The 13,647-nt window shown below is 44.5% G+C and overlaps 1 protein-coding gene across 1 annotated transcript; it reads left to right on the top strand.

Annotated features, from left to right (window-relative positions):
• The first annotated feature begins 2,188 nt into the window (after positions 1-2,188).
• Positions 2,189-8,673, top strand: nptxra (neuronal pentraxin receptor a). Its single transcript, XM_076168081.1, has 5 exons — positions 2,189-2,926; positions 5,899-6,169; positions 6,735-6,976; positions 7,473-7,652; positions 8,062-8,673. Exons 1-5 carry the CDS (start codon positions 2,216-2,218, stop codon positions 8,290-8,292), a joined length of 1,635 nt encoding a protein of 544 aa, XP_076024196.1. The 5' UTR covers positions 2,189-2,215; the 3' UTR covers positions 8,293-8,673.
• Positions 8,674-13,647: the final 4,974 nt, after the last annotated feature.

The raw sequence follows: 13,647 nt of genomic DNA on the forward strand, positions 1-13,647 counted from the left end.
TCTCTTCTCTTCTCTTCTCTTCTCTTCTCTTCTCTTCTCTTCTCTTCTCTTCTCTTCTCTTCTCTCCTCTTCTCTTCTCTTCTCTTCTCTTCTCTTCTCTTCTCTTCTCTTCTCTTCTCTTCTCTTCTCTTCTCTTCTCTCCTCTCCTCTTCTCTTCTCTTCTCTTCTCTTCTCTTCTCTTCTCTTCTCTTCTCTTCTCTTCTCTTCTCTTATCTTCTCTCCTCCCCTCTCCTCTCCTCTTCTCCCCCCTCTTCTTCTCGTCTCCTCTCCTCTCCTCTCCTCTCCTCTCCTCTCCTCTCCTCTCCTCTCCTCTCCTCTCCTCTCCTCTCCTCTCACAGTGTATGACACAGTGTAGCACTTACATATCAGATGGTTTATTATGTATTTGCTCCTTTTGCATAATTTGGAACCAGGAGAAGATGTATAGCAAGAAAAATGCAAAATGCAAATTACACCCAGAAGCTTTTAATATATAAGAATCCTTCCTCTTCTGCCCTGCTGCAGTTCAGAAATCCAGTTGGAGCCATTACCCAGTCACAGTGTCAGTAATCTTCCCTTAGTTGAAAATAAGGGAGTAATGAGTCTCCGAAGTATGAAAGTATGATTTTTAGACTGTGGTTTCTCAATGGGACCTAATTTGACCAAATCACCAGCATAAGCAATGACAGATGTTGTGTAAAGTCCCACGAGGAAGAAATCGCATTACAAAATAATAAACTCACAGGAAAGAGAACATAAAGGAGAAAAGGGGCTTGGCTGGGGAAATGGAGCTCACACACATTTAGACGAGGCTTTTCCATAGATTAACTCTAACAGATCAGCATCCAAACACAAACTCCCCTCTCCAGAATGTTGCGCTTTAACTGGACTTGTCTCTTCATGTTATACTTCACACTTCACATGGACGTGTCGACTTTAAACCATAGAAGCGCCGTGAACTGAGAATGTGTTCTGCAGCGGTGAAATGACATTTTATTACAATAAACCTCTTAGAAACTTTCACCCAAAGTCTAGTCGTGTTCAGTTCATCGATCATTCTAAAGAAACAAATCTCCATAATAACAAAGCAGTGCAGTGCAGCAGAAACACCACTGGGGACATTAAGCGTTGTTGTTTATGTCTATTATTATTCTATACTTCATTCTCCCAGGTATGAATACATGCAGTAAGAGCAGACGTGGCCTCTCTTATCCATTTTACATGAGAACGCTCAGCTACTGTGGCTTTCCAAAGACCAAACTTGTTACTGGAGTAGAAAATGCACATCATACATTAATCTTATACATGCACTCTCCCCTTCAAATATTAAAGGTTTCTCTGAGCGCGGGTCTCATTTTCTTTTCTCCCAATTGCTCACCGACAATCCTCTCTTCTCTCTCTCCTGTACATGCATGAAAATAATTCATTTTCAGCCTCTGCACCTCACACAGATTAACATGTATCCTGCACTGACATGGCAAACCTGATTTAATGGAGCTGACTAATAGTGTCAGGGCTTCATGGTGCTCTGTAACACACACACACACACACACACACACACACACACACACACACACACACACACACACACACACACACACACACACACACACACACACCAACCGCCACCAGAGCCATCAATCTGTCGTCTTTGCTGCTTAGGGCGCCTCAGGGCTGACTTATGGTAAAGCTCAGAATACATCCCAGAGGCTGTGTGGCTCAATGTGCAAGGCAACACGTGAAACACATCAGAAAACATACCAATTAAAACTTGGAGGTTAATAAAAATGCAGAAAGAAAGAAAGAAAGAAAGAAAGAAAGAAAGAAAGAAAGAAAGAAAGATGTAAATGTTGTGAGTGTTGTGTGTGTGTCCCCTTCCTTCTCCCTCTTCTTCCTCATGCCTCTTGTGAACACGCTGAGCTTTGACATGCGCGGTGCTGAGCAGCAGGAGGAGCTGAAACACGGGCTGGTGTTCATGTGTTGTGTTTGGCTGCATGATCACTCAATTATGGTGTGGAACTCTCATCTGCTACTCGCCTGTTCGTGTGGAAAGGAGAAGGGGATGCGATCTGGATGTGGCTGTGTTGTGAGGGGAAATATTTAGATACTTTTTTCAGCTTTTTTTGGAGGTTTAAGTTTGGCACAGCCCCAGATTGTAATCGTTAGATTTTTTTCTAATTATTAGTCGCCCCCCGCCGCCACCCTGAAGTTCATTGTAATCATCCTGGCCGCCGGGATGGTGGCCTTCATCGGAGCGGTTATCTGCATCATCGCCGCCGTCCACACCGGATCCTCCAAGGGTGCCGCGGCGCAACAGCAACCAGCCAGCGACAACCACTCACTGTACCCGGACGCCACGCCGCAGATCCCCGCAGGTAGAGGCTCCGTGGCCCGGGCTGGATCTTTGGGCGCTCTCCATGGTTCTGAAACGCCGGATTCCGAGGCGCCTACTTTCAACGTCGGGCTCGGCGGGCTGGATGGGGTCACCGGACTCACCGGGCACGACCCCACGGTCAGTCGGCTCATATGCACGCCGATCCCCGCCGGCGAGTGTAACCCGAAAAACTTTCAGCAACAAGCGGATGACCCGTCGCTGTACGCGGGCGAAGACTGGGGGTTTCTCCGCACCACCGCGGAGGATCTCCGGCAGACCGTTCTGCAGCAGAAGGACCAGATATTAACCGACCAGCGAACCATCAGGGAGCTGACGGGGAAACTGTCCGAGTGTGAGAAGGGTCTGGACGGCGGAGGCAGTGCGGACAGGCGGGGGGGCTCTGCGGGCTTGTGGAGGGGCAGAGGCGCGGGAGAGGAGGCGCGCCTCGACCGGATCATGGTGCGGGACAGCCCGTCTGCTGTGTCCGACAGCGGGCACCTGCTCACAGTCCGGGCGGTGGATGAGCTGGAGCAGGCGATCACTCAGCTCAAAGACCGCATAGAGAAGCTGGAGGTAAAAATCACCCGCTGCGTGCAACACACACACTCTATAGGGGCTTCATTACTCCCACAGAGCCATTTTTGGATTTTGAGAGCAGAATATTGACCCAGAATTGCATGTCACAAGTTTGAAATCAGTTTGATATTCATGAGGCGCCTCCAGCTAAACAGTTAACGTTAATTATGTGTCAGAGTTGACATCCAGTGCCAGTTTCTACTCACACAAAGGAAGGAATGAGAGCAAGAGAATGATCTAAAATGAGTTAGATCCTCAACGTGACAGCGTCGAGTGAAGCTCACGACAAATGTGTTTTTTTGTTGTTGTTGGAATCTAACAAAGCAAGCAAGTGGAGTTGGAGTTGAGAGAAAGACAAACGTAGGAGAGAAATAGTGAGGGGGGGTAGGGATGGAGGTATGGGGGTATGGGGGAGGAGGAAAGGCAGCAACAACCAGGAGGAGGAGGAGGAGAAGGTGCAGGAAAGACCACGGCAGAGTAACATGAAACATCCCCCATCTGACCAGAATCCAATGATGTATAACCTCATTTTTTTGGCTATAGAAACTCCATACATAATTTATGAGTTCCCCATATTTGTAAAAGGCTAACATGGTTCTCTGCAGTTGAGTGTGTACGTATATAGGACACGCCTGTGTGTGGGTCGTTCCCTCTGTGGATTACAGTGTTCCATATATTTCCCATATTGCAAATGTTATATAAAAAGGCTTGATCAGATAGAAACAACCTTGATGATATGAAGTGCTTAGTCTAAGCGTATAAGCTTTGGAGAAACTAGGGGACGTTAAATCCTTCCTGGTACATACGCTCTTGCTGGTAAACATTGAATGATGAACGCATGAATATTTATAGCCAACAAAGCAGCTTTCTTATCGATGCTGTAATTGCAATTTTTGTTTTCACCCACACACTTCTTATGATCAATTTCAGGCTTCTACCCGTAGACAGTTGGCCTATTGATAGCATATTGGAATTGATTAGATCTTGTGGTGACTGCTGTAGAAGGATAACAACACTCCAGGCAGGACGATTCATCATATTATCTTCCATCTGTGGTCTGCTCAGGCTGATTGGCTGATTGGCTGATTCCAAATCTCCTCTCTGCATCATTTACAGTCCCTACTTCACTACAGTCAGGGGGTCAGGACAGAAACACGATGTTTAACCTGCAACATACAGATTAAATTCTTACTCGGTTTAAACTTTAGAGGGTTGTGAAAATGCCAAGGCAGAAAGAAAACATATGGTGTGGAAGGAATGCAGAGGAGGACAACAAGACAAAGCTCAACCACTGGCAAAATGAAGCAGAAATAAAAAACCTATCCTGCATCAATCATCACTCATCACATCCCCTCTCTAAAATGTAAGCACCACCCTGAAAATGACTGCTGTTCTAATATGTTCATATTTTCTGAGCGTACTCTTTTATAAATGCTTTTTACAAACAGTTGTTAAAATGCTTATTGACAAAGTAGCCTACAATTTTCTATTCTCCACCTCAATTCCTCATATATATATGCACACTGTGTGGGTTTCATGCATGTTTTAACAGTGTGTGTGTGTGTGTGTGTTTGTGTGTGTGTGTGTGTGTGTGTGTGTGTGTGTATTCCCTTCATTGTGCCTCTATTCTCTTGTGGTTTCATTGCATTTCTCCTACACACACCAGTGGGCGGATGGCTTGGATCATATAGGTTTTAGGAATCTTGCAGCGTCTTTATTTCCCACATTCCTTCCCTTGCGGTTTTGGTTCTGTGTTTTTCTGTCAACCATTATGCAGCAGAGCCGAGCTGTTTGTCGCCGTAGCGTGAAATAGCCCATTCTCCTAGCAGCTGTTCAGACTTCCAATTATTTGTTGTTTCCCTGTAAATAAGTCATTATGCTAAATTGGGAAAATAAATCAAGTCAGAGGACAGAAGGTGCAGAAGAATGTGATGGAGCTCCAATCCCTCTATGATCAGATCTTCCACACAGACATGATGGAGTCTGGAGCTGGACTTTGTAGGAGATGTGATGATCAAGCACGTAGCTCCTCCTCCTCACCGCTCCAATGGTGTTTTGTTCTATGATGTAATTGTTTTAAGCTGGGGAAAATAACTTGAGAAATTTCCATCTAAATCTGGTTTATATGTTGCTGGACATGAGCTTGAGGCCCCATTCATGCCTTTCATTCAAATGTAATCTAAGTATGGAGATGCATTATGGAGATAATGATATCTGACATCAGGACTTAGTTTTGCTCCTCGTGTTCACGCTGTCATTATCTGGATCCTGCCTGCCTGCACTGTAATCAGAGCTCAGTGTGTGTTACTGGAACCTTCCTCCTTGCTTCACCGATGACCTTTAAAGTGAGAGAGTCCCTGTCTGGATGCTCCAAAGTGTGCATGTGTGGATCATTTGTTTCAACTCAAAGCCTCCTCCAAACATATGGCAAACACAGCCCACATTCAGAAGACACGACTGGTGTCTCCGCCAGCCACGAGCCACTGTGTGTGTGTGTGTGTGTGTGTTCAGCTCACTAACTCTGCCTTTATGCCATCTTTCCGAAACTGTAAAGTTGGATATAATGTATTATTCATGTATAATGAAACAATTTCATATTTACCATTTGTGCTCAGTTGCTCACCAATCACTAACACATGTACGAAATGGAGTCGGCCTTTATCTTTAGCACATACACAAGGACATTGCAGCATTTACAGCTACAGCTTCTGCCAGAGAAGTCTTACAACTGCAGAAACAAACATGCAGCTTCCAGCCTGACCCCAGGCTCATAAGAGAACTATCAGAGAGATCAAACTATGGATCACGAGCCCCAGAGGAGAAACTCAGATTTGATGCCTCCATTAGGGAACATTGTTATTATTTTACAGCTATTGTTGTTGTAAAAGCTGCAATTATAAAAGCGTCGATATCTAACTATATATAAAAGTACTGTATAGGCCTCTGATGCAGGTTTCTCTCTCCTGCAGTCCGACATCGGCCCGTTTCCTCACAACCAGACGGACGCTCGTACCTCAGGGGTTCAAGAGGACGGCGGGCTGTCTGTCAACCCGGGCAGAGTGACTGATCCCGGTGCAGACGGGCCGTGGAGGATGGAGGAACTGGAGGGTGAACTGGAGAAGAAGGTGGAAATGCTGGAGAAAGAAAGAAAAGCCCTCAGGCTGGAAACGCAGAAACACAGACAGGAAATCGACCAGGGCATCAATAAGTTACAGCACCGCATCTCAGGGCTGGAGAAAGGTAAGGAGGACGAGGGAGAGAAAGAAATGACGTGTCTGTGTGTGTGTGGGTGGGTGTGTGTGTGTGTCAAACTTTTACACTCCACCAAATCTCACATAGATGCTCAGTCAACCCTGGTCTTAGACTGGGACAGACAGAATAGATCAGAGGAGCAGAGAGAAGAGGGGGTCAAAGGTTCACAGTTATGTTGAATTTGAGGTGTGGTGTTCACTTTAATTAGGATTATTAGTAAGGGTTAAATATGTAGTGGCTGTGGGTTTGTAAACTGAAGCCTACAGGTGATGAATGTACATATGGATACGTTTGCTCATAGCTACGGTAACACAGCTTTATGTGTGTATTACTCTATGTTGAGATGTGATATTAAAGAGGTTTAAAGAGAATTAGTAATTAGTAGCTGAAGTCCTTGAAATGAAGATGAATGACGGATTCATTTTGATTAATAACTTATGGGATCTTATGTGAGGGGAAAGGGAAGGATCAAAAAGTCTTGGAGATCTAATGTTTGATGTGAAGAAGGCATAGGAACATGTTTTCATCTTCTCCCCAGATTCTCCTGTCCCAGGCATCTCGGAGCATTCTTACCCAGAAGGCTACAGGCTGTCCTTCCCCACACGGACAAACTATATGTACGCAGTCGTGAAGCATCCTGTCCCCAAGCTGCGTGCGTTCACCATCTGCTTGTGGCTGCGGCCCGCAGAGGGAGGCATCGGGACACCGCTGTCCTACGCCGTCCCTCAGCAACCCAACGAGCTGGTGCTGCTGCAAGGCCTGCACACCCCCACTGAGCTGCTCGTCAATGACAAGGTGACGGTAGACCCTGTAGCAAAGGTCGTTCTGGGGAAAGGAAATCAGAATCTACCTCCGTCCCTTTGTCCCCTCATATATGAAAAGGAGCTGAACAGCCCTGCACATCTGTTAAAGTGACATCGTTACAGTCGCCTTCTACCCTCAACAACCAGTGAGCTGCCTTCAGGACACACTCAGTAATTAGTTCTGGTTATGGTAATGGGGGCCTGGAGTGAGGGTTGTGTGTCCTTGGAGGAGCCACACAGTCTTTGATAATGAATAACACACAATCATTCAGAACCCGGGGCCTCATAGAGGGAAGAGACAGCTGTAATCTGAGTTTCATATGAATTAATAAAGCTCTCATTATGATCTGTTCTAATGTTGTTTTTGATAATAAAAATCTATTTAATGTCATGTAGACTATTTGCTTGAGCTGCTTTGTTATGTATCTGTAACAAATGACAAAAGTTGTTCGTTTCTAAACTGCCCTGATTGCTCCTCTGGCCCACAGGTGGCACAGTTGCCTCTGAACCTGTCCAGGAGCAGCTGGCAGCACGTCTGTGTGAGCTGGGGTCAAAAGGGCGGAGCCTGGCAAGCCTACCAGGGGGGAAAGCTGAGGGGCGAGGGCCACGGACTGGCAGCCGGACACCATATCAGAGCCGGAGGAGTGCTAATACTGGGGCAGGAGCAGGTAAGGGAATGAGGGAATGTGTAGCTGCAGGAGTTCAAATCTAGACGATGATGACAGAGATGATCACACAGGGTGCTGAGACAACACAAGAGAAGTCCACAAGTGTTTTGTCATTTCTCCCCCTGCTGCTCCACTTTATTCCCTAAAGTGCCAGACTATATTTGCCCATCTTCCAGTTTCTCAGGCTGATATTGCTCCTTATCCCCTCTGTGTCGATTTGTCCTCCCTGTATTTCTAAATTCAGATCGTTTAATGCGTCTTACAGCGCTGCATGTGTTTCATCTCTCCCTCTGAAGCCAATTAAGAACTAGGAGGCCCCTATACTTCATGGAGTGGGTAGAGCAGGAAATGTGCATTGCCATGGTAAAAACAATCTAACACGCTTTCCCCCCCTTCCTTCTGTCTGCAGGATACTGTAGGTGGAGGGTTTGATGCCACCCAGGCGCTGGTTGGGGAGTTGTCCCAGGTGGGCCTGTGGGACCGGGTCCTCACCGCAGGCCAGGTAGCCAGCTTGGCCCGCTGCGGTAGAGTCACCCAAGGCAGCGTGGCCTCGTGGACGGAGAACGGAGTGGAAGTTTACGGAGGAGCCACCAAGGATCCAGGGGAGCCTTGTAGTAAACACAGCATGAGCGCTCAGTGATGGACAGCTGATGGCGAACAGCTATATGATGGAAAGGGGAAGGCAGAGGAGGGCAGGGGGATTTTCTAGGGTTCTGTCTGCCCAGTGAAGGTCGTATGGGGTTTTCCTACAAACTCTTTATAGCATGTCTGTGCAATGATTTAAAAAAAGAAGACAATTTGATGTTGTATTTATATGACATGAGTAGAAGCTCTGCAACGACTTCACTGAACTTCTAGCAATCAAAGCTGGTGCCAATATGAACTGTAGGTCTGCTGGAGGTGGACAGCTTTGTTTAAAGGTTACTGTGGCTCTTTAGTTTGAAACACATCGGCTTTCAGTCAAGTTAACCAGAAAAAGGTTTGCGTACAGCCGCAAGCTCAATTCAGAGTTATTGATTCAAGTGTGAAAAGATCTGCAAGGGAATATTCAGAGGGGAGATTCACAGGTTTCTTATTAAAATCAGTCCACAGCTCCGATGTTGCCAGGATCACCGGCTCTTCAGCTTTCCGGGAGGGAGATTTTACAACGTCTCCCATTAAAACAAACACCGGCCTGGAATCTCACCCAAACGACAGGAAAAGCTCTCTGATCAAACAGGAGAACAGGAAGGAGCCATTTTTAATGTGCAACATGTTGTCAGTGTTATTTATAAAGATGAAATGATGTGATGAGGGGATTTTGTTTCGTAAATGTAAAAGAAAGCAGGCATAGCAGCGAGTAAACACAGACATCTTCTCTGTTTGGGCCTGACTGCTCCTGCTGCTGCTGCTGCTGCTGCTGCTGCTGCTGCTGCTGCTGCTGCTGCTGCTGCTGCTGCTGCTGCTGCTGCTCTCACTGATGTATGAGTGCAGCCATAAATCCATCTTACTTATGAAACTCTAATGAAATTTAAATCTAAAGAAGATACATGAGTTCCATGTCTATGTTTTGATTTAGGGGAACCTTTGCACATTGATCATTGACTTCTACTCTCCCTTGCTGCAGCTGCAGCATCACAGTGCACTCTCTCTGTCAGGACTCCTCCATGTTCTGACCGGCCAGCTGCCAAATTGTAGATGTTCGTCTTGTTCTTCATGCGGTTAATAATAAAAGAATAACATTGAGTTCAGGATCTATTGGTTTCTGTTATTAGACACATTTCTAGGGGTGTAACTCTCAAATTCTGCAACGTCAACAAAGTTCAACACACACTCCCAACTGTAATAAGCTTTACAAATGAGGTAAAATAACAAAATGCTACATACGCCCCCTTTAAAAGTAAGACTGCTCCTAACAAGTAGACGTCTCCTTCCTTTCTGTCAGCTGTCATGTGAGGCCCCAGTCAGTAATTGTGGAAATCGACACTGTCATCCACAGTTACCGTTAGTTACAAGCTGTCACCTGCAAGAAAGTGTGTCAAGCCAGCTCGTGGGTTTCGGGGGTGGGGACTTAACTTACAGTCTGACATTTGTATGGTTGGGAGCCAAGGTGAGATGATAAAACATGTCGGAGGGAACGGCAGGAATATTAAGTAGTACCTGACAAAGAGCAGATGATGAAATGGGGAGGAAAGGGAGGGAGGTAGGGAGGGAGGGAAGGAGGGAGGGAGGGAGGCTAAAAGAGAGACTACATTTAGAGATAAATCGTCTTTGGGAGCTTTGCTTTTGTTTTCAACTTTGCATGATGTATTCATACTTGTGTTGTCCTGTCACTGCACTGTTTTAGTTACACTTTCATAAATGAGCATCATATCCCCTGTTGCCGGGGCGATCAGGGAGAGATTGCTGTCTTTGTCTATAAGGACATAGGTTCTCCTTTGTTCCCTAGATGAGTGAACTAAATAAATCTAAAAAAGAGAAGAGGTTCTCTCCTCTGGGGAAACAGAACGCAACTGCCTGACAAGATTTTGCACTACTCATGTAATTAAGTCCAATTTTAGAAAATGACTGCTTTTAGTCTCTAATCTATTGATGCCTCCTGTGAAGCGTGTGGTTACAGCAAAGTTCATTGCATGTCTCAGTCTGGCATGTGGCTACAGTGACATCCTACTGATCTGTGAGTGTGTGGTATCCAATTTGGTGCATGTCAGATGAATGTGTGGTGAATTAAAGGGCTGAGAAAGATTTGATGATCGATGACAAAAAGGAGCCGCTGCAATTATTGGGATTATTGAATTGATCCTTGTCACTACTTTGCTTTATGAGTAATAGATTTGATAGATCTTTGTTTCTGGATACAAAACAAAGTAAAGGCGAATAAAAATTTCTTGTTTTTGACTAAGCGGCGATGTTGGAGCTCACAGGATGCTGATGGGTAAAAGGATGTGTTCATGTAAAAGGAAGGAAAGTTGCAAAAGCTCCCTCACGAGTCGCTGAGTTCTCCATGAAAGCTCCTGTTTGAAAGGGACGACAATGTTTCCAAAAGAAGTCCTGAGTGGAAAGTGCCTGTAGGGTGTATCTGTACCCGTGTAAACAAATCAAATACACTGCTGATGGGAAACTCACTCTGCCAGACATTCTAAACTAATGAATCATCAGTGTTTGTCTCTGGTGGATTACACAGACTGAGCATTTGGAAACACCATCTTGGGACATGAAACTTCATATTTGATGTCACTGAGACAAACCGATGCTAACGATAACGGATATCATCTCATGTGTCTTTGGTAATGCTTCTCAGTCTGCAGTGTTCTTGTTAATAATCTGCCTGTTGTCTGTTTTGCTCCCGTCAGAGCTTTTTTGGGGCTTGTTGGTGGTGTTGTTGCATTATTCTGTTTCTCTGTATTGGACCTATTATCCATGTATATCTGTGATGTTTGTCTTTTCTTGGGTGACGTTTCTTCTCCTTGTTTCAGTCTATGAATCGGTATGTGTCCTTATGTTGTGCGTATAAGCGGCACTAGTGTGTGTCTGTATGGTGTTGTACTGTTCTGCATATGTGTTATGTACAAATCTAAACTCTTTATTATTAAAGCCCAGATTTTCAGATGTTAATTTTGTGCTCACTTGTGTCTTTTGAGAGATGCAAAGCAGAAACGTCCTATGAATGGAGTCTAAGTCTTTTGGAGGACGCACAGATTCACACGCGTAATTGTAACTGAAGTACGGAAATGACAAAACCTGTGGTGAGATGGAGCCTTCGCACAGTGAGAGTGCTTTTGACAAGAGAACATAGAGAAGCATCTTTCTCTCTACGAGCTCAGGCTTCCTGTTTCATTCCCTCTTACAGGTAAATTAGCCTAAATGAAAGAGCTGAGGCAGAGCAGCATGTAAACAGAACAGCAGTGTTTATAAGAAACAGTCATCTGCTGTGACTCAGCTGCTCGTGTTTCCATGAACAGAAATAGGAGCTTTTACTCACAGTTTTCAAGGATAAAGGGTGCAGGACCTCATATCCAGGGAAAGTTTGAAATGGACGGAGGACAAAGCCACATATAACTCTCCTCTGAACATTACAGCTATTATGAGCTGCATTTCATTATTTCTTTGCGCAATTGCCTCGTTTTTTTCCCCCACTATTTCCTTTTTTTATTTTTTTATTTTTTTACATTATTATTATTATTTTTTTTTTCATTATTATTTATTTATTTTACTTTTATTTTTTATTTTTTTAACACTATTACATTATTTATTTATTTTACACTATTTCATTATTTCTTAAATTATTTCTTTATTTCTGTCTGCATTCCTTTTCTTTGCCCCGTGTCCTTCCTCTTCTCGCCCCCTCTCTCCTGCTCTCGTCTCATTTCCTCTTCATGTCTCTCTGTCTGGTGTCACCCTGTCTTCACCTAAATCCTGCATCCCTCCTGTCCTATTTCTAACCATTTCTGCAGCCCAGACGGTCTCAACGCTGCAGCTGAGGAAACAGCACACACACACACACATCCAGAAGCACAGATCTTTCAAGCCTGCTGTCATAAATCCTTCCTTTTCGCTGATCTCTGGGTGAACTGTGGGCCAAGATTGAAGGCAGCGAGCTAAATGATCTTTAGTGAGATTTTAAATGAAATCCCTTTATACGTATGTGATTAAGCCTGAAGTCCCACAGCCTCAGTTTCTTTCCACATCATCACTGTGAACAAGGACATTAAATATGAATGAATGGCATTTGTCGAACACTGTGGCTGAGAAACGGCCATACAGTAATAAAGTATGACAAGTAACCAGTCACTTTGTTTACACACTTTACTTCAGTAAATCTGAGTATTTCTACTTTGTGCAGCAGTGTAAGTTTGACGTTCCTTCCTTTCTGCCATGTCAGATAGGCATTTGTCTCAGATTGTGTAATGAGTACACATATGGGTGGGTGTGAGCGCTGTAGCAGCCTTTAGTTGGTTTGTGTTCATGTCCAGGGTATTTAAAGGTATTTAAGGAGGGGGAGTCTCTCTCTTCGTCTCTTGGCGCTCTCGTCTTCTCTTGGCTCTCCTCTTGTTTCTTGGCTCTTCTTCCTACGCCCCTCTTCTTCTCTTCTCCTATCTTCTCCTGCTTCCTCTTCCACTCTTCTCTTCTCTTCTCTCATCAACGCCTGGTTTAATAGACTTGATTTCATTCTTTATATCATTTTTGGGTTTGTAACTTACATTCACACGTCACAGCTGCTGCAAACAGAAGTGGAACTGCAATGTGAACAAGTTCATACATGACTCAGCATTCATCTAACCTCTATTGAGCCACGTCTGTCTAGCTTTGATAACTACATCTGCATCACTACATCACAGTGGCATTCTTATTAATTAATGGAGTCAGGTCTAACAAAGTTCACTCTCTCTGTTCTGAATAATAAGCAGAATTGAGTGTGAGATCTTTTTCTGCTTTGATATTAACACTGAATTGCTTCATTTGCCACAAGTCTGTAAAATGTGTCTGGTCCAAAAATCCAGCACCTGTATTCAGATCTGTGCCGATCTTTAACATCTTCTTCCCTGTTTCATCATCATAAAGCCAGCTATCAAATCGATGTAGACAAACACACAACCTCCCCTTAACAATGCTGCCGAAACAGCTCCAGAGTCCAGCCTGTGATCAATGACATCACCGCTATAAAAAAGAATATTCATAAAACCGAAAACAGACTATCAAAGGGAAACTTCACTTGGTGTTAGATGAAAGTGTGTGATGCCTTCAGGGTAAGTGTTGTCTCTGAAGTGAGCATTTGTACATTTCATGCTTTTGTTCTCGGTGCCAGATGGAATCAGAGGGAGTTAGGAGGTGACTGATTCTGCTAACACTCACAGTTAATGGTCATTGTTCATCACTGATAAAAGCTTTACATAAACTGGGCCCTCAAAAGCCCCTACAAACTTTAATACAGGAGGAATCGTATTTAATTGCATTCCCTCCTGTAAAGATATCACAATACAGGAATAGATGAACAGTCTGGATCCGGTAAGATGAT

The sequence above is a fragment of the Genypterus blacodes genome, unplaced genomic scaffold, assembly GCF_046128005.1.
Source record: "Genypterus blacodes isolate CSIRO-AG114 ecotype Tasmania unplaced genomic scaffold, CSIRO-AGI_Gbla_v1 ptg000186l_1, whole genome shotgun sequence".
NCBI classification, from domain to species: domain Eukaryota; kingdom Metazoa; phylum Chordata; class Actinopteri; order Ophidiiformes; family Ophidiidae; genus Genypterus; species Genypterus blacodes.